Consider the following 25,895-nt stretch of genomic DNA (forward strand, 5'->3'; position numbering starts at 1 on the left):
TGCGTCAAACTGTGGGACGGGTTAGATTGGATGTCCGATGTAAATCAGTTGGAAATAGGATACTGCTTCCCACAGAAGATGGTCTCATTTTGTCGTTTTTCTTTAGGAAGCCACACGCAAAATGCCTCGCGACTGGAATTGACCCAGCCATGCATGAACCAATCTAAAGCGGAGCCTCTCTATTAGTTCGCCCTGCCTCGATGAGAACAGTTCCCATGCTCCGTCCATCCAGCTGCACTCTGACGCCGTATACCCTGTTTGTGTGTGTTTCTGCAGGTGCCCATCCAGCGGGTGACCAAGTACCCCCTGCTGCTGTCTCGGCTGCGTAACGTCACCCCTGCCAGTCACGAGAGCAGTGGCCCGCTGGCTGAGGCCCAGGAGAGGATCGAACTTCACCTGGAGCATATGAACGCCGTGAGTACGGTACCGAGCACCGAGGGGTAACGACAAAATAGGGTACCGATTGTCCAGCCAATTAGTGACAGTTAGGAGCAGCCCGGCAATGTAGGTACAACGGTGAAACGACGGCCTATTTGAGAATGCTGAAGCAGCGAGATAGTTGGGAATGTGATCTTGATTTGATCTATGAGTCAGTGAATGTAATTTGAAACGAGTTGGTTTGTGGATGGAGAATTTTGATGACAAATGCACGAAGCCCCGTATTGATTTCCGTGCTCGATAAGATGGTCATACTCCAAACTGTAAAAACGACCACGGGCAGGCCCAAGTCAGCTACCCAAAACCGCAAGCGGGAAGTTTGGAGAATGCCGCTGCGGCTTATGAAAGCTCGGTGGAGCGACCTTTGAAGGGCTAATAAATCACAAACCTCTGACCTTTATTCTACATCCTTTCACAAACTACTCCGCGGTCAACAAGCCAACCGCACTCTTCCGAGCGGCCGGAGCGAAACTGACCGCAAACACTGCCGTCGGTTGAGAGGAAGACGCCAGTTCCGGCTAGGTCCGAATAGCCCAACCATTAGGCACCTATTCTCCAGTCTCTTGACGTAGTCTGACAAATAATCACGATATTTCATCCATGACAAGACGAGCCATAGCGACAAAACTCAGCTGTGATTTACGAGTCTGTGCGCCCGGGCCGACATGTCATTTCCGGTTCGCCAGGCGGGGCGATACCGCCCACTTCAAGGTCAGAAGGAAGTGGCGCCATTTTACACATGGCGCGACACGGAGCGTCCATGTGGTGACTACTATGCATTTCAGACCCCCTGGAACAGTCCTTTTTGGCTCTTTCTCGTTACCTATACGCTTGCTTTCAACCAAACTTTGACACAATGAGTTTCAAGGGCCTACCTAATTTTTACTAATATGGTCTTTTAACAAATTGTCAAGATGAAAGGCACTTGTCATTGACTTGTAATGGCAAAAATTGATCGGAAAACTCTGCGCCGTGGTAGAGGCTAGCACGGCGTAGCAGCGTCAGCTATTGCGCCGCGGCTAAGCTCCGCCCACTGCGCCGCGACACCGAGACCGGTCATTCGCCTCTCGGGGTCGGGGCGGTGCGGAGCTCTGGCGGACTGGAACAAGACGCACGCTAACGCAGGTATCCTTGCGTGAATGTGTCGCATCTCGCGCGGAGAGAACGAGGATGAAGAATGCAATGCAATGCAGATCGGTGCATGTATAAAGCGATAAGCACTCCTTTCAACTACAGAGTAAGCTCCAGAATGTTATTGCCTACAAAATTAAAAGAATCTTACTTTCAATAATTTACAACGAGCTTCTCCGCTGCCCTGTTTTCCTACAGGCTATGGTGCATTTAAGGAGCAACGAAACAGAATCTACTGGATTGTCTTTAGATACGTATTTGCTATGGAATGTGACATTCAACGGCCTTATTTGAGGATATACACATATGAACTTGCATTTCCTTTTTTTTAAGTAAAATTGTGTTATTTTTTGGTGTAAAAATATTTAATTTTCCATAATAGTTCCACAATGCTTTGAGGATATCGTTGATAGATCTTAGGGCTGAAAAACATTAAAACAGAGAAAGATGTCTTTCGTCTACCGTTTTTGCCTCGGGTCTCCTGTCTCTGCCCTAGCGTTTATGCACATTGTTTGCTGTCCACTAGCCACCGTCTACCGTTAGTCTCATTGTCACTTTGTCTCATCTTCCTTTTTCTTTCTCCCTCCGTCCTTATTTGTCGTAGAACACCTTAATAATACAAGTTCATGACGTGCAAGTGCTCCACTCCGCTGCGCTGCGCTGCGCGCGCGGCCCGCACGCCGGCCGGCCAGACTGCGACTGCCGCCATGACCCGAGGCTGGACCGCAAGTGGGCGGAGCCAAGCCGCAGTGACGACCAATCAGAGGGGAGACAGCGCCCAGCCTGTGCCAGCCTCTAAGCAGGGCTCTGACGACCTTAACATTATCAGTCAATGACAAGTGCCTTAATTTTTTAATTTTTGTTAATAGACCATTTTGATAAAAATTAGGTAGGGCTCTCAAACTACCAATGCCAAAATTTGGTTAAGATCAAACGCATATACAACGAGAAATAGCCGAAAAGGACTGTTCCACAGGTTCTGAAATACATAATAGTGACCATGTGGGGGTGTTCAAGACAACTCATTCGTGTGATAATTAGTGTGCGGTGTATGCGTACAGCTCGTTTGTCAATGGCTCTGCCTTCGCTCTGCGTTGCCTTGCTGTAACCGTCTCACGCCTAGCTGTATCGCTGGCGCTTCCCGGGTCGGCACTGGCTGCAGTGACCTGACCTGACCCGCTCTTTGTGTCGGCCAGACGGCGAAGGAGAGCGGCGGCTCGCGCATCTGGCGCCGGATCTCCATGATGGGAGCCAGTACCACACCCATGAAGCGGAGTGTCTCCGAACAGGACATTACCACACTACGGCTGAGGAAGGTGAGGACAAAGCACCGGGATCTATTGATTCAGTTCAGCGATACAATAACAGCGATCCTGCTAAGCATTGGTCCATGACATGTTTTTGAGCTGCCGCTATGGAAGATTGATGGAGTGTAGTTATGGCACGTAGCCGCCGGTTGCCACCCCTCCCGATGTTGTCTGTCGGCTAGATTAGCCCCGACAGTTTGGTTCGCTGTGTGCTCGCCATCCCTCCGATCGAGCAGTTTTTTTTTCTGACCACTTGCCTCGGGCCTTTGAGTCAAGTCTACATAAGTGAAGTTAACCCTCTCGGACCACTCAGCCCATTGACCCGTCTATTCACCGTTCTCTTATTTCACTCTTTAGTGCCCTGAGTTCACTCTTCGACCTCCCTCCCCACCTGCAGTTCGGTCTGGAGGTTCTCGACTGGGCAGCTGAGGACTCCACCGTGGCCCTGGAGGGCCGCCTCCTCTACACCCTGCCCGCCGAGAACAACTGGACTCGCCGCGGCCGGTTCTCAGTCCGTATGACCGCCGTACACGCCCTGCTAGTGACCAGAGGCGGCGGCGGCGCGGCCGACTGGACTGGCCACCTAGCGGCCGGCGAGCGAACCCTGTTCCCGCGCACCGGCCGCCTGCAGCAGGGGGCGCTGCTGCTGGTCAAGGACAGGTCCGCCAGCAGGATGGCACTCGTCAGGGTGAGTGACATGGGTTGTTGGAGGGGAGGGTGCAAAAGCTTCAGGACAGGGTCAGGGACGGCATCAGGAAGACAGATGTCAGTGGAAAGCTGAGCAGGGCGGGATTTCAGTTCAGGGCCCATCGACTGAGTTCTACCAGAAGAGGATGCAACAGCGCCTTGCCAGTTGCCATAGCCGGTCACATGCAGAGGTGATCTTTGATCGCCGACCAGCCCTATGTAACACTGATTGACACTGCGTCGCTCAGATCAAAGCTCATCGCTGAAGCCAAAAGGCCACGTAACCAGCTTCAGAGGTTCGTCTTGGATTTACTGACGTGGTTCCATTCTTTGTCCACAGGAGCCGCTGTTTCTGGACAAGTGCATCGTCTGCACGGATCCCGAGGTCCGCGAGTGCTTCGAGATCCACGAGCACACGACCAAAGAATCACTCATTGTCAAGGTGGGTACTGAGCAGGCCTCCAACGATGCGGCATTGAGCTATGGCGTCCCGCGTCAGAGCAGGCCACTCGCGGTAATCCTATACGGCGCGACGGTCTTCCCAGTCTTATCCAGTAAAATACAGCTCGATACGATCATGGATCAACGTATAGGCATCCATGGATGATGGATCAGTGTTATCATAAAGGTGTTAACTGTCAGCCAGGTCTTCTAAGAAGTTACCTCGCCGAACGCCAGCTTGTGCTGATCTGACGTTCTGCCCCCAGTCCCATCCTCCAGCAGCCAGTCATGACACCCTCGACTTTGCCCCCAGGCGGAGGACGGCGATCGAACCGATCTGTGGCTCCGCCACCTGCAGTACCTCGCGCAGCGGCTCGGCACCTGGCGAAAACGCCGCAACGGCCTGGCCAACATCATGATCGGCCTGTCCGAGATGTAGGTGCTGCCACCTACACACGCGGCCGACGTATGGTGCTGCCATCTGTGATAGTCTGCGGACGTGCGGTTGCTGCGCCCCGCAGATCGCTGTGCGATGCCTGTTCCAGCTGTGACCTTTGAATGAACGAACTATTGCCCCCTGGAGGGGCTGCTGTATATCGAAACTTGTACTCGTGAGTGTGTGAATGTGCCCTAAGCGTAGTCGAGAGGCTAATACCAGACGTGGCCGATTTTGTGTATCTGAGGCCATTTCTACTCGGCATGTATAGCTACATGTGCTAATATACAAACAACCGAACTCCTAGTTTGTTTTTAAAGAGCGGAATGTGGCAAGGAGATTGTTCATATATCACAAGAAACGGTAAAACCGAGACAATCGATCTCCAATTCACTGGAAGCAATTTGCCGCGGTCTGATTCACATGAAGGGAAAATTACCCCTGATTGGTGGACGACGGACGTATTTCCTCATCAGATGACAGAATAGGATTTGCCGCTAAATCACTTCAATTTGAACTATGGGTGCAATTTACTGCCAGCTTTCTTGCAAGCAGTTTGTGAGGAAAACAAGATGCTGATTTTGAGCGATGCATTGGTAACAGGCGCAGAACTCAAAAGCATATTACCAGAGGGATGTGCAATAAATCAGACTTTGCATTGGGCCGACGGATGGTCTCGACTCCAAATACACCTGTTGCGGTGCAGTTTAACTAGGGTTAGTTCAATAACATTGACAATACTAAGATGAAGCAACCCAGGTAAAACCAATAAATCAGCTGCTGCATATACAAAAAAGTGGATGTAACGAAGCTGCTGCAGAGGTGAAGTGTGAACGGTGAAATGAGATCACAAACGCCCCTAAGATCAGCCATGAAGGCAGAGCGACATATCCCCGCTCCAATATTATAATCAAGTGTTGCAATATAAGTGTTATAACTTTATAAGTGTTGAACTAACTACACCTGTAGTGTAGCACTGTAGTGCAACGCCTTTTTTTAATCGACGAGCCGCGAGTGTGTGTCAGATAGCTGTGGGTATTGCGAGTGCGTACGTGTAAATCGAGACCGCAGCTGGATGGAATGGGCCACCCATACTGACAAAACCTTTATCGAAGCATCGAATCCGTCAAAGACAGAAATAAATACGGTGTATATAAAACTTGCACCGAGTTCAACGATGTGACACCACCTAACAAATAATGCCTCAGCAATGCCTCAGATTCCCATGTAGCAATTCCTGACCTCGGATTCCCCCTGTTTCCCGTCTCACTACGTCCAGGCATTCCGTCTGCCCCAGTCCACCCACCTTCTCTGAGCCATACCCCAAAAAGAGATAGGTACTGACTGTTCACCATTGTATTGATTTACTTAGCGGCGGGCTTTTTGGCGACCTTCTTGCCACCCTTCTTGGTTTTCGTCTTCTCAAGCTTGTTCTTCTTGGCCTGCAACAGAGGAGCCCGGGGTCAGTAACAATATTCAGCGCAGCCACTGGTGTCAATACGACGCCGACAGACAAACGCAGCGCCCGTAGGACGAACGCAGAGAAGGCAATTGAGAGGGAAAGGCAGGCACAGAACAGTGGCACGTTCTGCCATTTGGGACAATGCGGCAAGCAGGAAAGAAATGGTAGAATGGTGCAGCTTTTCCAAGTTCAATGAGCAGGTTCAGTGCGCGAGCAGTTTCACGCCATTCAGGATGGATGTGCGTCCCAGCTGATTATTTAAAACATTGACATTACGATTTTGTCACTCGAATGTGTAACTCGCTAAGTTGTTGCGATTCGTCCCGCCCCTACCGATTACCGGGAAGGGATTGCCAAAATGGAAACGGCGAACAAGTCGCTCAAAACATGACTCAATGCAAAATTGAACCAAGACAGAAAACAGAGTTTAGTTTAAACCGTTTTCGGGTACGGTTATACCGCAACTTCTCTGAGTGGAAGACGCACGCATCCTGATATTCACGCCCCAGCCCCAGCACGGATAAAGAAAAAATGCCAAAAGAGTAACGTTAAACGCTATGCTTGGAGCGCTGTAAAGAAAATCACTAATTTTGAGCATTTACCTCCATTTTGAACAAAAAAAAAAAAAAAACAAGAAACGAGCCGCAAGAAGTGAACCACAAGCTCCTTAGGTAAACAAAAACAAATGAGCTTAACTGCTTAGAACATGCCACCTCTTCACACACAAACGGACACCAACCCCACCCATCGCTCCCCTCACGTACCTGAATCTTCAGCTTGGAGACGGCTCCGCGGATGATGGCCGTGCGCGCCTTGCGCAGCTTCCACAGCTTGAAGCGCTCGAAGTCTGTGAGGCTCTCGGTGCGCTGTTTGGCGCGCAGGTTGCGGCACCAGCGGGTGGCCTCCCAGGTGGAGGAGATGTTACGCGACACCCACTGCTCGCGCACCATGGCCGTGCTGGCCGTGTGCGGGATGCGGATCCGCAGGTTGGTGATGTGCACGTTCTTCAGGTTGACCACCTGGCGGCGCACAGCCGTGCAGGGTCCGTCCACCAGAACCTGTACAACAGCAGAGCGGGAACACAGTCAACGATTTACCACCTCACGGCCAACAGCTGTACACTGCTTAGTGCCTGTCTACCAGAACATGTGACCCAGAGGGCACAGATAGTCAGTCACTGTATTGGACAATGGACACACTGCGACCAGGTAGACATCACATTAGACACATTCAGGAGGTGCAGCTTGATGAAACCCTCAAAACTGTAAATGTCAATTAGAAGAAATCTGCTGCCTAATGAAACTGTCACTGGATGGGCATAAATAATAAAACCTGAAAACTACAGTGGCTGGTGTCATTCATGAGTTAAATTATATGACTACTGTAACAGTAATATATTTAAGCTGTCAAAAATTTATACACGGTTTATGTTCATATTCAGGCATTCCATTCTGTCTTTTATGTGCTCTATCACTTTTTTAATACACCTCATTGTTATCAATTGATGATACCAAGCATGAATGCCTATGAGAGGCTCTGTAGTCACCAGTGTTCCGTTTTTCAGAATTTTGGGTGGAAAATCACACCTAATGGAGATATTTTCATCCCAAAAATCAGATAAAGTGACACTATGTCATCTTTGGAAAATGTTTCATGCATTCAAACAGCCAGTTTACATATCACTTGGCAATCGATGCGTCCACATACTTTTCTTTTAGATCCTGTCAAAACCCTGACATGAAATTCTGCTTCATCAAATGGCATAAAAGGGCGTTACGCCCTTCTGCGAGAATACCTACTATTGGTATTTACTTCTTTTTTTTTCTCATCCTAGGAATTTTCTTTCTTCATCGTCACACCCAACCAAAATCCAATTTTAGAACACTGGTAGTCACTTAAATTTTTACACACTTCTGACATCACATTATAAACTTCTTGTTTGGCAAATTCACTGGGGGTTTTCTTAAAAGTGTTAACTGCTCATGTTGCCATAACTTGGATCAGGTGTGAGGAAATTCAGACCACAATCTCAACACAACACCAAGTTGAAAAAATGCATATACCACAATCCTTCTTCACCCAGGTGAAGAAGCCAACCAATGATGTTGGTTGGCTTCACAACCAACCAATGATGAAGCCACCAATCATTGGTGGCTTCACAACCAATGATCTTAAAACATATCTCAAAATTGGGTAGGTATTGTGTACAATTACTCTGCTGACCATCAAGCTTTCCTTATTGATATAAATCAGAAGTGATGAATGCCCAGTCTGCAAAGTATGGCAATTTCGACGAGATCTCGTCGATGCGGGCTTGTTCGCCTGGTGTGGATTTGGTGCGGTGTAGATATGTCAATCAGATACCAACTTCTTGGTATACCGATAGGTACCAAATCAATACCAACTTGGTATTTGGTATTTCAATCCTAATATGTTTGTTATTTTGTTGGTATCATCATAGAGATCTTATATACATCTCTATATGTATATAAGTATCTGTATGTATCTGTATATAAGTATCTCTATATGTATCTGTATATAAGATCTCTATGGGTATCATGAACCTTCACTAATGTATAAGAGGCTAAGAAACAGCCAAAAAGTCGGCATTTCCCTCATTTTCCCAAGTTGGTTTGGTTTCGGTATTGCCCCACGGGTTTGGTTGACATTTGGTTTGGTACCTATCGGTATTCCGATTGTTCACTAACTGAAGCACTAGTGCGGTGCGATGCGGATTTAGCTTAGTGACAAAGATGACCGAGATCAGACGAGATAAGAAAAAAAACATGGCTGGAGCTTCGACATGACACGGTAGAGTGAGATAGATGAGCACGGCCGGACGATGGGAGGGCTAGGTCACCGCTCCGCCGCTTCAAGCAGTCAAATGCGAGCTTCAAGCAGTCAAAAGCGAATGATTTATCATGTATGTTTGATGCACCTAAAAGGTTTGGCTTGGCCGGCTTGTCACTCGGTGTTGGGCGAGATGCACATGGCTGATGGCAGGCCTTGAGGACCACCACTTTGCCGTGGCTTAATAGTTTAATCTGCTGTGAATGATTTTTTTTTTTGCTCCAGTTGTGTGGTGGGTACTTCTCTTTCAGTATCCATACCACTGAGAGAGCAGCCTTGTGGCTCATATCAATAACTGAGGTCAGTGCGGCTTTCAACTGGTCAAAACTGGTTTTGCCTGTCCCGTAGCTCAGTTGGTAGAGGTTGGTATAGCATTGGAATCCCAGTAGTGAGAGCCCCGGTTCGAGACACTCGGTCCGGCGCTTGATATTTGAGACTCCTGACGGGGATGGTCTGCGGTTGGTGGGAGCAGCCGCAGCCAGCTGAAGTCAATTGAGTGGGACAGGCCATGTCCAGCTTTGAATGGGACGTTAGGGGTCTACACGGTAGGGGTCGGGTCGGGGTCTACGCAACAAGCTCTGCTTAGCGTGGGCTCCAGCTCTGTCAATCCGTCCATTCAAACATTCGAGCTAAATTTATAATGAAAAAACTGGTCACTTTTCAGTTTGGTGCAGTTTTTTGCACTCAGCCGAATTTGGTGTGGTTTTCCCAGCTGTTTGAAACTTTGAAGGATTGGTATGGGTTTTAAACTTGGGCCAGTGCGCCTCATCGATCTGCAAGCCATACTTTGCAGTATGGGTGAATGCCAGTACACTCTCAACCAGACATAGGTATAATCAGGACACATACTTGGCAAACTTAATTGACATAACACACAAGGACCAATAAAAGCTAAAACTCACAATAATTAGCTGGAATGGAAATGACATAAAGACCAAGCACTAAGCAGCCACTCACAATTCTGTACTTCACATAAGCAAGAAATAATCCCTGTAAAGTCCCTGTTTCGTTGAAGACAGATTAAATCATACCCATCACAAGTAATCGTAAGATGTCAGCCTGCCATCAATTCAGCCATGTACGCAGAAGTGTGACACCTACTTTAGGACTAACAACACTTGACAACTACCAACCAACTTACCCTGTTCTGGTCGATGATGTTAACAACAGCACATATCTTGCCCTGAAGCGGGCCTGATGCCATGTAGACCACACGGCCCACTTGGATAAACTTGGTGAACCCCTGAAAAACAGCACAAACATCAGCACAAATTTAACACAAATCAATGCATCAACAAATTTGAATTTGAAAATTTGAGGCAGCTTGAGTTGAACCTAAGGTACCTAATGAGCAGGATTCTCACTGCTTTTTGGTAATTGTTGTACATAAAGCGAATCAAACTGAATAGAGCAACCATGAGACCATACCACATGAACATGAATGACTTGTAATAGGACAAAATAATGGAATTAGAACATAAATAGCCCTACCATGGTCACGAACGGGAAGAAGAGGATTCTGGACGGCGCTGCCTATTTTCAAAACATTGAAAATATACAAGGGAATGTAGCAGAGAGAAAGATGTCAGTCAGAAGACAAAACTGCAATATAAATTAAGAAACATATTTTTTCAGTTTTCACACAAATTTTAGATCAAAACATTGTCAAAATAATACAAAAAGTAAAGTAGAATTATTAAAGTAAATATCCTCAACTAGAAAAAGTACTAAAATATGGTGTATTTTACGTACGGCATCAATGGCGCAGCTAATTCGATTGCACTTCTCATTCCCAAACATTACCATACTGTCGATTCTAGCCTACCGTAACACAGATTTTAACCCTTATGTGCATTTGTAATTCGTGTAATTCGATGGTAGGTAGTGCAAGGGCTAGTGCTTGGGCTAGTGCTCTAAAATAAAAAAGAAAGCATTTTGACAGCTTTATGTCAATGCTCCCTCATCCTCTTTCCAATTCAGAATTCCCCTCTTTTCTTAAAGGAAAGGGACCGTGTATATCACACCACGGTGAGATTTACACAATACCGGCCATTTGTGTAAATCACACCCACCCCGGTGTGATATACACAAAATCTACTACGTAGTGTAAATCACACCCGGGTGAGGAATACACAGAGAGGGCAGCTGTGTGTATATCTCACCACGATGTGACGTCATAGCAACGCTGAACGTCCATTGGTCAGAGCAGTGACTCTGCTCGCCCATTGGTCAGATCAGACTAAGCACTACGAATATTCCGGCGGGATTCCGGGCGTCCTCTCTCTCGGAATCAGCCGACCGCCTGGCCTAGTGGTGAAGGTGCTTGCACCATGATACGAATGTTGCGGGTTCGAGTCCCGTCGGTGCGGGCGCTTTTTCCCGCATTTTCGCTTTTCCTTGGTAGCGGTGGGTTCGCTGCCGACCGACAAGTTTAAAAGCACCAATACAATATGGAAAGCGACGTCTGAATGCTTGTGGCGAAGTGGTGCAGTGCCGAAGGCAATGCCTTAGGAGAGATTACAGGCAATGGTAAGTCAAATATTTTTAGGTTAAGTGGTTGTGTATCTGGCTTCAGGCCGAAGGCCTGAAGCCTGATGCACAACCACTTAACCTAAAAATATTTGACTTACCATTGCTTGCAATCTCTTCATGCGAGTACCTTCTTCCTCATCCACGGGTAGGCAAAAATCAGTAGGTCAGGTTAGGTTAGGTTAGGTTAGGTTAGGTTAGGTTAGGTTAGGTTAGGTTAGGTTAGGTTAGGTTAGGTTAGGTTAGGTTAGGTTAGGTTAGGTCAGGTCAGGTCAGGTCAGGTCAGGTCTAAGGTTTGGTTAAGTGTCTTGTTACCGTGCCTACTGTGTAAATCTCACCCAGGTGCTGCGTGGTTTGACACCCAGGTGTGATTTACCCACTACCGAGCACACAGTGTATATCACACCCTGGTGAGATTTACACATTGGCTAGGCCTACTGTGTAAATCACACCCAGGTGCTGCGTGGTTTGACACCCAGGTGTGATTTACACACTAGGAGCACATTGTGTATATCACACCACGGTGTGATTTACGCATTTGCCGGGCCTACTGTGTAAATCACACCCAGGTGCTGCGTGGTCTGACACCCGGGTGTGATTTACACACTAGGAGCACATTGTGTATATCACACCCCGGTGTGATTTACGCATTGCCGGCCCACTGTGTAAATCACACTCCGCGTGGTGTGATATACACAGGAGTAGTGTATTGTGTAAATCACACCCGGGTGAGGTTTACACTACAGTGCGATGCATTATGTAAATCTCACCGTGGTGTGATATACACGCGTCCTAAAGGAAATAGTTCACTTTTAACATGGGGTTTTGAGCTGGAATAGCAGTTTCGTAGCTTGAGCTGAGACTAGCACAAATCAGGAGCTTTTACGGCTCAACGATCACCATAGACGAAGATATTCCATTTCTCGTTCCGAAAAGAGTGCCTTGTAGAGGAATGCGTGCCTTGCACAGGAATGTAGCCACGTCATCGTCAGCCAATCAGCGTGCTGCTTACAGCCAATGCAGTATGCGTAGGTTTGAGCTACGCAATATGATTGGTCAATGCGTAATAAGCTTCCGCGTCAAAAATTATTTTACACAGAATATAGTTCGTCCTATATTAAAATATAGAAAATAATTGTTTTTACAAAAAGGTTTTATTTTATTTCATGATTATTTTGAGCATAAAAAATCATAAATCAATAGCAAAATACTGATTTCAGGAAAGTGGACTGTTTCCTTTAATGTACTTACCAGTTCAAACATCAATTTTAGGACAAAGGGTGAATAATGAGGCTGGTTTTGGTGAGGTTGTGTTATTCAGTCTGTTAGCAGGGTGCTGCTTACTAGCTTTTTTAATTATAATGGGTAAAATGAATGTGGCCTGAGTGGTTTGCCAATCAGAGTTAAACCAAGAACAAGAAAGACCATTGAGGCAATGATAGACCAAAATTTGCTAGTAAGAGTAGTAAAGAACTTCCAAATTACAAACATCACAGGTACATCAACATGGAAAAGCTGACAGCATGCTGATAAAATCTGATGCATTCAGATCAGCACTGAGGAGGTTAGACAGGATCAGGCCTATTTCATTGACCTATGTCTCTTGCACACTCACTGGACTGAGCCGTTAAACTTTGAAGCTACAGCAACTCCGGAGAGGTGCTGAAAGAATTACACTCTGACCCTGTGGATTGGTGCTGTAATGGTAGCTGACTTTTCCATTCCCAGCTTCCACCCATGCCCTTATTGGAGTGTTCTGTGCCCACTGCCCTGTTTTTGTAACTGAAGACAATTTTACAGAATGGCAATTTGGTTATTTTGCTTCATGCTATAAACCCAGTTTAATTGTTATTTAGAAAAATCAAGATGGCATTGTTGCAGGTAAGTGTCTATGAAACATTACAGGTATTTTGAAATGCTGCCTTTTCATAATTCACTTTTTAGATGAAGTCACAGTTTTGGATAATAAAAGATGCTCAATATTTTTTCTGAATATGGGCTGAAATACTAAATAGTTGCAATAATTAGTGCATATGAATATACACAGGAACCTAATAAGATCATGTGTGCTGGTCAGATTTGTGTGCTCTGTGATTTGTTTGTTTTTATCTATTTATTTATTTATTTATTTACTTATTTATTTATTCATTCATTTATGTTGTTACTTGCTTGCGAAATGTTGGGCTATTTAGGTATGTGCACTGCAGTTATATATTTGCTTGTTTTGTTTCCAGTGGAGGAAATTCAACTTTTTTGAAGTCACCAAGGATGTGGACAAAGGCGCTCTTAATGAAGCTCTACAAGTACGTACTAATCATAACCTGCTGCCAGGGCTGCGGAGTCGATGGATTTTCGGCGACTCCGACTCCGACTCCGACTCCGGCTTTCAAAAACCAGCTCCGACTCCGACTCCGACTCCGGGCAGAATTGTCGACTCCGACCGACTCCAACTCCCGACTCCGACTCCGCAGACCTAGCAGAACTGCGGAGTCGACAGATTTTCGGTGACTCCGACTCCGACTCCGGCTCTGGTTTCTAAAATCGACTCCGACTCCGACTCCGGTCACAACTGTCGACTCCGACCGACTCCGACTCCGACTCCGCAGCCCTGCCTGCTGCACCCACTTTTGGACCTCAGCCAACCTCGCCATGGGGGCGGAGCTGGGGTAGGGGTGGGGTGTTTTTTACCACATTTGATTGCCAATAAAGTAAGAGATGGAAAAACACAGAAAAAGCAATAAATATCTCTAAATGAATGCATAATTTAAAAATTATACCTACTGGTCATTTTTATCAGGTCAGTACTGAATATGTCACTGAACTCTGAAGGTCATGTAAGATCATGTTTTTGCATTTTTCGGGTCACCACAGGCAACAAAGACAAATGTTCCCAACCCTGACGTTCTTAGACGAATTGACTCATATCTCGTGAACTAACAGAGCTTCAGCATTGCAGAAATCGCATTCTTTGCCTTATTAACCCTCGCCGGCACAGGCCATTTTGCATCCTTCGACGGCACAAGGGGGGGGGGGTTGGTACGACCCCCCCTCGCGTTTGGCCCCTGATCGAGTTAGAGCTTCGCGGAAAAAACGAGCGTGTTGCCCGTCACGAGACGAAGCCGATGATATCCAATTTTAAGGTCCTAGGTCATCGGGTGACCTTCCAGGTCAGGTCAATGACCCGAAAACCGGGAAAATCGGGACCTGTTAGAAAGTCGTAAAGTGTGGCTGTTATGTGGTTTTCCGGGGTGCTGATCACGAATATCGTGTTAGTTTTGATCAGACATGATGTCTTGAAGCATTTAGACCAGGTTGGGTCAGGTCAGGTCAGGTCAACCGGTAGGGGTTGTGACGGGTATTCGTAATACGTGTCAACCGCCTCTGACAGCTTCGTAACATGTTACGAAGGCACCAAAACTACTTCGTAAATGTTCAAATGGTTGCTAAATTCGAATTCAGCTCCAAAAACTAGCCTAGAAACATGTAAAACTCGAAAAAGTGAACCGAGGTCACCCGAGGTCACCAAAGGTCAATGACCTGACCTGACCTCCAGGTGACCTTGACACCCACCCTAATGTATGGAAGCAACATCAAATCACATGTTTGAACGTTTGAAACCACGAAAAGCTTGCAAACGCGCGGCTAATGCGAGCCGACATACGCCGAATCGCGATTCCGACCAAACATGGTCTCGGAAAAGAGGTCACAGGTCAAAGGTCATTTGGGTCAGGGTCATGAAATTTTCAGGGAAGGTGTAAAATTGATCAATGCGAGGGTACTGAAAGTTTCGTCGCGATCGGCCGCGTTTTACGCGAGTTATTCGCGAAAAACCTTAGGGGGGGTTGCATCAACCCCCCCCCCCTGTGCCGGCGAGGGTTAAAGCTCTTTTCAAATGTGCCCTCATATTTGACAGTTTCATCTCATTTCAATCATCTGACCTCCAGAGGGCAACAATAATGAAACTGGCATTTGTGCGGATGATGTTTTTATGCAATAACGTGACAAAGCTTACATGATATTGAATAGATTTTGACATGCTTCATGAACCGTGATTCTCTCGTGGATTTATTCTCTCGTGATTCTCCGAATGTTTTACAACTTAGCCTTGAAAGGTGAACCTTGGGAAGGCACGCCGTTTGACTCCCCGCCCCTCGCGTCCAGTCGGCGGATGTGGTGTGCACGGGCAGCGGCCGCGGCTGTCTGGTGCTGGGGGACAGCCGCGGCCTGGTTCACTTTGTCAGTCGACAACTGGAGGTGCTCTCCCACCGACTGTTTGAAGCTCGCGTGTCGCAGCTGGCGCAGCTCAAGTTCAGCCCTGTTCTGGCTGCTGCTGGGGTGAGTAGACACAGATGAGATTAGTGAAATTTCGTGGCCCAGGCGGTAAACGACATTGAAGAGCATAAATGTGTCATTGTATCAGTTTTCAGACCAAGTGCCGACATAACTTACGTGAAGGACGTGTTTATCTAGCGGATGTAGGTATTCGTGATCGGGAGAGATACGTTTGTCCACACAGCTGATTCGCTATCGTTTATGAAGCAGTTTGAGGGGTTGCGGTAAACGAGTATCCTTTTCTCTTTGCCTTTAACCCACTTCTTAATGCCGACAAAATATAACCAAGGCACCATAAAAATGTGACTGTTTTCCTCTTTCATTATTATCGTACCAGGAGGACGAGATCGGAGTGTCTTCGATCAAAGTGTTCGGCCTGGAGCAGCTAGATGGTGGCGGCGCGCCGCGCCTGCTGCGACAACTAAAGCTTCCTCCAGCCGCCGCCGACGGCGGCACCGCCGTCACCTGTTTGTCTGTGCACGAGAATCTATTCATGGCGGCCGGCTTTGCTGACGGAAGGGTCATCTTGTGGAGAGGTGAGTGCTATGTGTTCTAGTTCGTGCTAGTCTCGTGCGCCTTTTCGCTATGTCTTGTTTTGTGGTTGTGAGGTTGATCTTACCTTATTACAAAAAACATTTCGATGCTGTTTATGTGTGTGGCCGTTTGACGACCCCAAGCTACGTGTCTCATATGATGACTCAACAATAATCATACGCTGTTAGCCCTAACCGACTGACCTGGTCCTCCCAGGTGACCTGACCCGGGAGCGGGCCGGCAAGCCCCAGGTTCTTCACTCGGGCTCGGCTCCCGTCACCGGACTCGGCTTCAGAAGCACCGGCAAGACGAGTCACTTGTTCGTGGCCACCGCCCAGGAGGTGTGCTGCTACAACGTCACGTTCAAGGACAAGGAGAACCAGGTGGGTCCTGGGCGGTCAACGTGCTCATTGTCCGTGGCCGTTGGAGACTGCAGGCTCATGATTGCCGATATTTACATTAGTTGTGATGTAAGAACAATTACGGTTGTGATGATCGCGTGTCTTATATTGAAATGCAACTCCATATGATTCAATTTTGTGTAAAAAGTGAGTATCACGAATTTTCAGTTATCCTCATCGATGGCAACATCAATTGCTACAATTGTTATCACTCAACTCATTGTACGGACAATCGCCTAGCAGTGCCCGTGCCCAGCACTGTGTGTCTGGTCCACCCCGCCCCTATGACGCTGACCCCTCCCCTCCGGGCCTGTCCCCCAGATCCGTCTGGACGAGACTGGGTGCGCTCCGCACTGTGCTGTGATGTCTGAGGGCACCTCTGAACCGCAGTTCACAGTGGGAAAACCAGACGCCATATACTGCTACAGCCCCAACGAGCGTGGCGCGTGTTTTGTGTTTGAGGGAGAGAAGCGGCTGCTGCACTGGTTCAAGGGCTATCTGGTGGTACTCGGGGCTGAGAAGGTCACGGCAGCGGGCGGAGGAGCGTGAGTAGGGAAGGGGTGTGTTTTGGGAGAAAGGATGTGGTTTAGGAGCTTGTGTGAGAGGATGGGGAGCCTTGATATGGGGAGAGAAGGGAAGATGGTTGAGATTTGCGGCTGGGACTACACCAAGGCAACTTCTGCTTCACTTTCAAGAGATGGGGCAATACAGCTGGCTAAAGATTTATTTACGCTACAATTAATTGCACTACAATTAATTGCAGATTATGCACACTTGTGATTCTTGCGTTTCGCATTATTGTTTGCAAAGATGTTATCGAACCATTGGTGACTCATTTGTAAGACCAGCATCCTAGATCATCAACGATCATCACACCACTGCACAGTGGCCCTTTTTCAGAATTAGCACGCATTAATTCCCACATTACCTGAAAGTGGTGCAAGACATCACCACGTGATCAAGGAAGTATTCCCTCCAATGCAAAGAGAAGAAAAGAAACGTACTGCCCAAGGAGATTCGGCCCAACAGCGACAGGCCGCTCGGCCCAAGATTTGGCGCACGTTCGCACGGCTCGCCCGCCGGCCCAGGCCGCTCCGAACGCGAGTGTGGCGAGCCCGCCAGCCGACCGCGCTGCACTTGCACTGACCGCCAGGACGACCCAGGGCGTCACGTGACCGCATCTACAGCTGTTGCCAGCCACCGTTAGTCGGCCCCGGCCGGGCAGCAACTAAGGTCAGCGCGACGCGAACAATACAAACACATAGGCGCTTTTGACGTTAGATCTTAAGCCGATCACGGGACTTGTGCGGCTTGGACATCAAACGCGACAAGAAATCGGACAGTTTTTCTTGGGCACAACGTTATGCCTACATGACATTTCAATTAGCACATCTTATGGCAAAAGTCAAGCCACATTTAGGCGCACACCAGGTGACACCAGCTTCGAGCCAGGTCAATGAGCTTAGTCGTATCGAACAGGAGCCACAGCCGCTCGCGGACTGAACTGGCTCACGTTATCCACCGTAGAAGCAAAATGGCGCAAAATGGCGCGATGCCCTTTGGTGGACATGGTCAGAAGAGATCGGCGATTCGAACGATGTATAATACGACATGTTCCAGAGTGTGCTACTTAACATAAAGCTTCATATGTATGCCGTCATCTCCAGTTAATAATTTGTCCTGTTATTGTGTCCACAATATTCGGCAAAAGTGGTCTATTTAAGTTTATACAATGAAAATAGTGGTTTCTAGGGCTTTTACGTAAACTCAGCTTCACAGCCATGCCACTAATTTTTAATATTTTCTCATCGAAAGTCTTGCAAATTGATGTTCATCTCACCCTACTTTTTGGGGTCCGCCGGTGGTGTCCGCGCGCCTTTCGACAAACTTCGATTTTGTGGTCAGTTTTACCAAAGGTAATTATTTTTTAGGAGATAAAAATGGCACCATCGGATAGTTTGGAATGTTTTGCACACGATAAGACTGCTTTTTACTCAAAAGAAGAGAAAAAATATTTTGAATTTATGCGTGCTAATTCTGAAAAAGGGCCACTGTGCACTGTCGCTGTCACAAGCCACACGCAGTCACGAAGAATTATCTCTACCTTCCCCTCACCTCTCACCCTCCTCCCTCAGAGAGGCTACCTCGACCGAGCGGCACGTTCTGACCGTGTACGACGTGGCCAACAAGTACGTGGCGCTGCACGTGCCGCTGCGGGACGTACAGCACGTAGTCAGCGACTGGGGCCAGCTGTTTGTGGTGACCTCTCAGAGGAAGCTGCACGCGCTGCGCGAGCTGGACACACAGGCCAAGCTGCAGGTGCTCTTCAAGAAGAACCTCTACGACATGGCTATCAAGTAGGTGGACGCTGGAGTCTGGACAGTGGACGGGCACTGGGTGGGCGCACGTGAAGCTCAGAATCGGGATGGGTGAATGTGGGACGGGTATACTTTGAATCTGGGGGGGGGGGGGGTCTTTTTGTTACATGTGACTCAGTTCATTGGGTTATGGTGATGACATATAGGAAATTAATGTGAGTTACACTCAACTAAAATATCCCGCATTAAAAGACGGAATCAGGGAGTGTCCACTGTCCAGCCAAAACTCACATAATAAAAAATTAATAGCCACTTGTACAGAGTCACGTACACCACAGATTCCGTTGTCACCTCTCATCACATGACTCACCCGGCCCACAGACTGGCTCAGTCTCAGCAGTACGACGCTGACGGACTGATGAACATATTCAAAGAGTACGGCGACTACCTGCACGGAAAAGGAGACTATAGCGGGGCTGTGCAGCAGTACATCAAAACCATAGGCAAACTGATACCGTCCTATGTCATCAGGAAGGTGGGCAACATTCGCGCTCCTAAGTTAATGTTTATTTTCTGCCGCTTACGATATGACAGCGCCCCCTTTGGCCATTTCTTTCTTTTTCTTACATGGGCGGTTTTCTTCCTACTGTCCCGTCTCACTTGTCTCATCCATCTCGTTCAGCTAACCCGTTTCATCTACCTCACCCGGTTCGCACAATTCGCCCACCTCATACATATATTCCGTGTGCTCCGTCTCACTCAATGTCTTACTCATCTGACCCTGACCCGTCTCTGGCCTCCAGTACCTGGACACTCAGCGTATCAGCGACCTGACTGTGTATCTGGAGGCACTGCACCACGGCGGTCACGGCAGTGCCGACCACACCACGCTGCTCATCAACTGCTACACCAAGCTGAGGCTCACCGAGCAGCTCGACCAGTTCATACAGGTACGAGCCGGTATACAGGGTGTCCGGAAAGTCCTGGCGCTTCTTTTGGACGCCGTGTAACGCGCGCTGTGATTATTGGACATTCAGCCAATCATCACAGACATGACCCCTCGTTGATTGCTCAGCCAGAGGTCGTGTAAATATGACCTTGAAATCGTTTTCAGTGATGGGTAGATGGGCGAAGATGCGCCTTGTCGCTGAATGCCTGCGCGCGGCGGCCGGGTGCGACTTGAACGAGGCTCGAGCTGCAGCGCGATGCGGCGTTTTTCGATGAATGGTTTAGCAGGTAAAGGTTTATTTCGACTCGGGAATTCCTTAGAAAATATCCTCAGACCGTTTCGAACGCGATATGGGAACGGAGCAGCATTTCAGCGCGGCAATCGAAGAAAGTGCGGGGGTCTGATGGACAAAAATGTCCCATCATCTTCGTCAATGTCGAATAAATGAATAACAGGCTGGCCCACGAGGGGTTCCTGGACAGCCACATCAACCCGAGGGTCAAGACGACATGCCCTAAGGGTCACTTCGCATTTCAACAGCACAGAGCACCCTCCAACAACGCCGCTGCCATTCAAGCTAAACTGACAGAGGAGCTTGCCGGGCCAGATCACCGTGGCGAAATGAGATCAGGCCGCCTTATTCTCCTAACCTGACCCGCTCGACTAAGGCGTGCTACGCGTTTTGTAGAACAGGATCTAGGCCATTTCTCACCCCAACCTGGAGTCGCTGAAGACTAGCATCATGACAGCATGGGAGGACCTGGAAATGCCCCGCATCGTCAAAACCCGCAGACGCTTCCTCCCCTACGTCGAGGCCGTCGTCGGCGCCGACGATGGTTACATTGAATGAGTACGTAGCGGAAGCATGTGGCTTGGTGTCCCTGGTCATTGTTTTGATCCATTGATTAGTATCTATGAACCAATGGCATTTGTTTTAGAAAATGTTGAAAAGCGCCAGAACTATCCGGACACCCTGTATACAGCTGGTAGTAGCCGTTGGTCGCTGGCACACTGATCACTGGATCAATATGGTATTGATTGTTTTAATGATGATGTGTATAGCTGAATGCGCTCTCTTTTGACCGCTGACTGCTCCGTTCTCACTGCTCTCCCGGTTATTACCAGGGATCGGTTATACTTGCAATTTGACCGCTCCTTTCTGACCGCCCTGTTCCTTCACCTCTTAATATTCTGACTAATCCATTCTGACCAATTTTATCGACCACTCCACTCTGACCCTCCCGCTTCCCATTATGTCCGGTAGGGCGAGGGCGACGCGGTGGAGTACGACGTCGCCACGGCGGTGCGCGTCTGCCGCAGCTCGGGATATCACGAGCAGGCGCTGCTGATCGCCGACAGACACCGACAGGTGGACGTGGTGGTCTCCATACTGACAGAGGACCTCGGGGACCCCGGCCGGGCGCTGCAGTACATCAGCAAACTGCCGCATGAACAGGTGAGGGCCCTGAGGGGTGAGGGGTAACCTGGAGGTAATGTTGTAAGATGGGCAATTAACCCGCGCCCTGCTGGGGGTCCTGGATTTCCACGCCCTGCTGGGGGGGGGGTGTTTGAACACCCCCCCCCCTTGTAACTCGGCTCCTGGGCCACGTAGCGATACGCGGAAGGCGGCGTTCGAAAGAGCGTAAAAATAATGACGAAATCACTTCGGTCAATTTTTTGGTCAGGTCAAAGGTCAGGTCACCAGAGGTCATTGAAGGCAAAATTTCGCCGATTTCCAGGTCGAATGTCGAAAATTTCCAAGAAGCCAACGCATAACTCGGGAACCAATAGAGCTACAGCGCCGCGGAAAAGCGCATTCGATAGCCCTGTTAACGCCCTTTCTGAGTAATTCTCTCAGATTTGACCTAACGTCAACGGTTTTGCCTGCAGGGGGCAAAAACTGCAAAAATAGCCGATTTTTTGGAAAACAGTTTTTCTGCAATAACTTTTGACCCAAGCCTTGTACGAGCTTACTTTTACCGGCATCGTGTTCCTCTCGTCAAGACGCATCGAATGAACTATAATTTGACCTTGAAAGGTCAACTTGAAAATTTGACCTCAGGTCAAGGTCATGACCTGACCGGAAAGGGCCATGTTGCATATCAGTCGATCCGTATCGTCGAGCTGAACATATCTAAGGCGTTTTCATCGCTCTAGCATGCCTCTATCAAAAGTTATTTGCGAAAAACTGTTAGATACCATTCGTGACCTAAGATGACCTCAGGGCATAAACAAGGGTCACGGACACCATTTTCAAGTTCAGTGTGTCTAAACCACTTGTAATTCGGTGTTTGGGAGTGTTTATAATGTCTTTCATCCAAAAGAGGCGCATTTCAATTTTCTCCCATTGACTTATAATGGGGAGGTCGCAAAATTGACCTGACCTTAGGTCATCGATATCAAAATTCTGAGATATACATGTTGTACATGCTATTACTCTTAGCAATCGCTGAAAGTTTCAAAGCGATCGGTCACTCGGTGTAGCTATGACAGACATTGAAAGTTTTTATGAGGTGAGGTCACTTCAAGTGACCTGGTGACCTGACCTTGAATGACCTTAGTCTGAAATTTTCACAACATGTGTAGAATTGATGTATGATAAGGTGTACCAAAAACGGCGGCGCTCCGCGCCGCCGTTTTTGAGATATTTGCGAAAAACCACAAGGGGGGGGGGTGTTCAAACACCCCCCCCCAGCAGGGCGCGGGTTAACCCGCGAGTTGCTGGGGGGGGGGGGCGTTAAACGCCCCCACTTTTTTCACCGGGCCATAGCATAAAAACGGCGCGCCGCAGGCGCGCCAAATTTTGGGTACCTGTAGGGAATTGATTGAAGTTTATTGTGACAAAGTTTCAAAAAATCGGTCGGAAAATTTTTGAGATATCGAGGTTTTAGTGACGTCATGATTTTTGAATTTTCGACCAAAAACGGCGTATGTTCAAAAAAGTCATATAAAATCACAGAATAGACATACAGACATGCCGTAAACGCCATTAGACTGCCAATACCATGAACAATCAAATGGCTATCTTCGATTATTGATTACACTGATCAACAGCCAAAAATGTACAGAGAGGTGAGCATTCGTTTCTACCTAATTCGAGGCCGCTGATTCCAAATCTGGTCACCGTTTTGCCTCATCGGGCTCAGTTTTTTGTCTGGCACATACTGATGCCTTAAATTCTCACTTTTTATGCATTGTTGTTGGCCTATTGTAGATATCCTTAGATCTAGATATATATCTTTTTAATCCATATTTACCACAGCCAGGCAACACAGATTAGCAGCTTTTGTAATTTAGCCGCACAGGTTTTGTTATGGACCTCCTCAAAGTGGCTGGCGTAAACTCTCCACATATATAGCAAAATCGGTCGGGGTCGTTCAGGCACTTGCGGCGCTCCATCAAGCGGCTGTTTCAAAGAATCGGTTTCTGCGAGGCTGAAAGAGAAAGTTACACTTAACTGACGGCAGTAAAAGAACATTTCAAATATCAAGATAATTCATAATCATATGCATTCTCAGTGTCGTGTCGACGGTGACGTGCGGACGGCTCACCGGGTCTCCATATTTGTGTTTAAAGGGTGATGTAAATCTGCCGTGTCTTACCCCAAGTGTGCTGTATAGCATCGATTAACATTCAAGAAATTAACAGCCATAAGATATCACCAATATCTTGATTGTCGAAAGTAAATTGGATCACTAGCCATGTAATATATAGACAGAATAATATTCTGTTCGCTGCTACCCTCGGTAGCTCGGCTCTCGCACGCGGACCCGCACACGCCAGCGTCAGGCTTCCGACTGTATTAACAAACCGGGCGGGCGGCACTCAGCATATGGCAGCATCATGTGGCAACACTTTGCCTTCATAATGGAACACCTCCCCCCGGGTTAACAAACCTATTTGCAACAAGCCATGATACAATAAATAAACATCTCCTCCTGGGATATCTGACTGACACGCGCAAATCCACTAAATATCTACGAGCATCTTCGCGCGTATCTAATACAGTCCAAACTAGATCACTCATAGCTTGTGCACGGTCCCCACCGTACCTGTAACCTGACCGGCTCGCGACGGTTACGACCACTGCGACGAATCGGCGGATCAGCTCTCGGCGACCGACGCGCGGTCTCCGTCACCGTCACCGCGCTGTCTCCGTCACCGTCACCCCACTCCGGCGCTCGGCGAGTATCAGCAGCCGGCGTTCTTGGTGGCTGTCGATGTGGCTGTCGACGTGGCGGCTGTCGTGACGTCATAGCCGATGACGTTGACTGCTCTGCTTCTGTCGCGGCCGTCGGCGTCCCAGCGGCCGCTCCTGCCAGAGCCGCGGTGGGATCCTGTGCTGGAACCTCCAGCGCCGCGCGCGCCGGCCCGCCGCTGGCGGTGACGAGCGGGCGCAGCGGGCGCAGGAAACGTCTGTTGCGCCAGTATATGCGCCCGGATGGCGTGCGCACCAGGAAACTGCGTCGCTCCTTGCTGATGCCACTGATGATGCCTGTGCAGTCCCACAGGCCCGTGCGGTGATCTTGCATCAGCACATGCTGTCCCAGCTGTAGAGGGCAATGCGAGCGCGCAGATGAGTTGTAGCGCTCCGCCTCCTTGCGTCTCTGTTCCGTGACTTGTCTGTCGACCTCATCGGCACGTTCCAGCCAGCATTTGGCGAACGAACGCTGATGAGCCGGAATCCTCGATCTCAGCGGGTGACCGAGGAGAATCTGAGCCGGCGATCTCCCGTCCGCTCTTGGAGCGTTCCGCAGCTCCAGTAGTCCCTCGGCGAAGGCGTCTGTGTCGAGATCGCCTCCGACAGTCACCTTCTTGACCAGCCGTTTGACAGCTTTTACTGCCGCCTCCGCATGTCCGTTGGCCTGTGGATAGTGAGGTGACGAGAACTGCTGACGAACACCCCACTTGTCCAGGAATTCCCGGGTCTTCTTCGCCGCGAACTGAGGTCCACCGTCAGTGAGTAGTAGGCACGGAACTCCGGTAGACGCGAAGGCCTTGCGCAGACTGGTAGTCAGTTGATGGGCTGACGCCGATCTTCCCATGTGGCACACCCACGGCCACCCGGAGAGTCTGTCTACATACACCAGGTATGTGTGTGCTGCGTACTCGAAGAAATCGGCTGACACGACTTCAAAGACTCTAGTCGGTTGATGTAGCTGTATAATCGGTTCTTTCTGCTGTCTGGGCAGATGTAGCTGGCACTCCTTGCAGCTCTTCACCATGTTCGAGATGTCGTTGTCGATACCTGGCCAGTACACCACTTGTCTGGCTCGTCTTTTGGTCCTGTCTTCTCCTTGATGACTAGCATGCAGTCTCTCTAGAACGTTACGGCGGAGGCTGCTGGGTACGACAACTCGCTGCCCACAAATGACGATATTGTTGTCCACTGCTAGCCGATCGCGCATGTTCCAGTAGGGATGAAGAAGTGGCTGCAACTGCGACTTGTGCTCAGGGAAGCCGTCCAGCACAGCTGCCCTCAGCTCCAGCAACTCCGGATCCCGCTCCGTAGCTGACCGCACCGCTGTCAATGTCGCATCTTCGAACGGTGAGACGTCCGTCCCGTCCACTTCGACACTGGTTATCGCGCGGATGACCTCAGAGCTGTGTGAAGTCAGCTCACGTTCCTCCTTCTTGTCGTCCTCAGAAGGCGCCTCTACAGGGTACCTTGACAGAGCGTCTGGTATAGCGTGAAGCTTCCCCTGGCGCCAGACTGCCACGAAGTTGTAGGGCGCAAGACTTGCTCGAAGTCGCTGAAGACGTGGGTTGGCGATGTCCTGCAGACTCTTCGTGTTGAGAATCGGTATGAGGGGCCTGTGATCTGTGGCAACCTCGAACTGTTGCATGCCTTGCAAGTAGGTGTTGTACTTCCTGGCAGCCCACAGGATGGCCAGCATCTCGACCTCGATGACAGCGTATCGGGTTTCAGTGTCTGTCAAAAACCTGGATCCGCACTGAATCAGATGCCACCTTCCATCCTCGTCTTGCTGCCGCAGACTGAAGCCCAATCCCTTCAGCCGCGCCGCATCTGTCTCCAGGACCGTCCTCCTCTTCGGGTCGAAGAAGCTCAGGACTGGTGG

The 25,895-nt window shown here is 48.8% G+C and overlaps 3 protein-coding genes across 4 annotated transcripts in view; 2 read left to right on the top strand and 1 right to left on the bottom strand.

The window, feature by feature from the left end:
• Positions 1-4,744, top strand: part of LOC122393487 (nascent polypeptide-associated complex subunit alpha, muscle-specific form-like) — a 65,687-nt gene extending 60,943 nt beyond the window's left edge. Inside the window, exons 10-14 of the mRNA XM_043389538.1 lie at positions 277-414; positions 2,766-2,885; positions 3,274-3,564; positions 3,904-4,005; positions 4,318-4,744. Coding sequence (XP_043245473.1) covers positions 277-414; positions 2,766-2,885; positions 3,274-3,564; positions 3,904-4,005; positions 4,318-4,443 — 777 coding nt within the window. The 3' untranslated portion in view covers positions 4,444-4,744. The remainder of the gene's footprint in view (positions 1-276; positions 415-2,765; positions 2,886-3,273; positions 3,565-3,903; positions 4,006-4,317) is intronic.
• Positions 4,745-5,781: 1,037 nt separating this feature from the next.
• LOC122392650 (60S ribosomal protein L14-like) lies at positions 5,782-10,475 on the bottom strand. Its single transcript, XM_043387745.1, has 4 exons — positions 10,244-10,475; positions 9,894-9,995; positions 6,667-6,960; positions 5,782-5,882 (listed from the first exon to the last, which is right to left on the bottom strand). Exons 1-4 carry the CDS (start codon positions 10,244-10,246, stop codon positions 5,805-5,807), a joined length of 477 nt encoding a protein of 158 aa, XP_043243680.1. The 5' UTR covers positions 10,247-10,475; the 3' UTR covers positions 5,782-5,804.
• A 58-nt stretch (positions 10,476-10,533) lies between these two features.
• LOC122392657 (vacuolar protein sorting-associated protein 11 homolog) overlaps positions 10,534-25,895 on the top strand; it is a 44,325-nt gene continuing 28,963 nt past the window's right edge. The window contains exons 1-11 of one of the 2 annotated variants that reach the window (XM_043387767.1): positions 10,534-10,629; positions 13,082-13,162; positions 13,516-13,584; positions 15,443-15,616; positions 15,951-16,149; positions 16,364-16,530; positions 16,870-17,093; positions 18,684-18,905; positions 19,248-19,401; positions 19,670-19,816; positions 21,080-21,271. In XM_043387767.1, coding sequence (XP_043243702.1) covers positions 13,148-13,162; positions 13,516-13,584; positions 15,443-15,616; positions 15,951-16,149; positions 16,364-16,530; positions 16,870-17,093; positions 18,684-18,905; positions 19,248-19,401; positions 19,670-19,816; positions 21,080-21,271 — 1,563 coding nt within the window. In that variant the 5' untranslated portion in view covers positions 10,534-10,629; positions 13,082-13,147. Of the gene's footprint in view, positions 10,634-13,081; positions 13,163-13,515; positions 13,585-15,442; positions 15,617-15,950; positions 16,150-16,363; positions 16,531-16,869; positions 17,094-18,683; positions 18,906-19,247; positions 19,402-19,669; positions 19,817-21,079; positions 21,272-25,895 lie in introns of both variants that reach the window. The other variant, XM_043387758.1, reaches the window with a different exon arrangement.

The sequence above is a fragment of the Amphibalanus amphitrite genome, unplaced genomic scaffold (assembly GCF_019059575.1).
Source record: "Amphibalanus amphitrite isolate SeventyFive unplaced genomic scaffold, NRLGWU_Aamphi_draft 000024F_arrow, whole genome shotgun sequence".
Classification (NCBI taxonomy): Eukaryota; Metazoa; Arthropoda; class Thecostraca; order Balanomorpha; family Balanidae; genus Amphibalanus; species Amphibalanus amphitrite.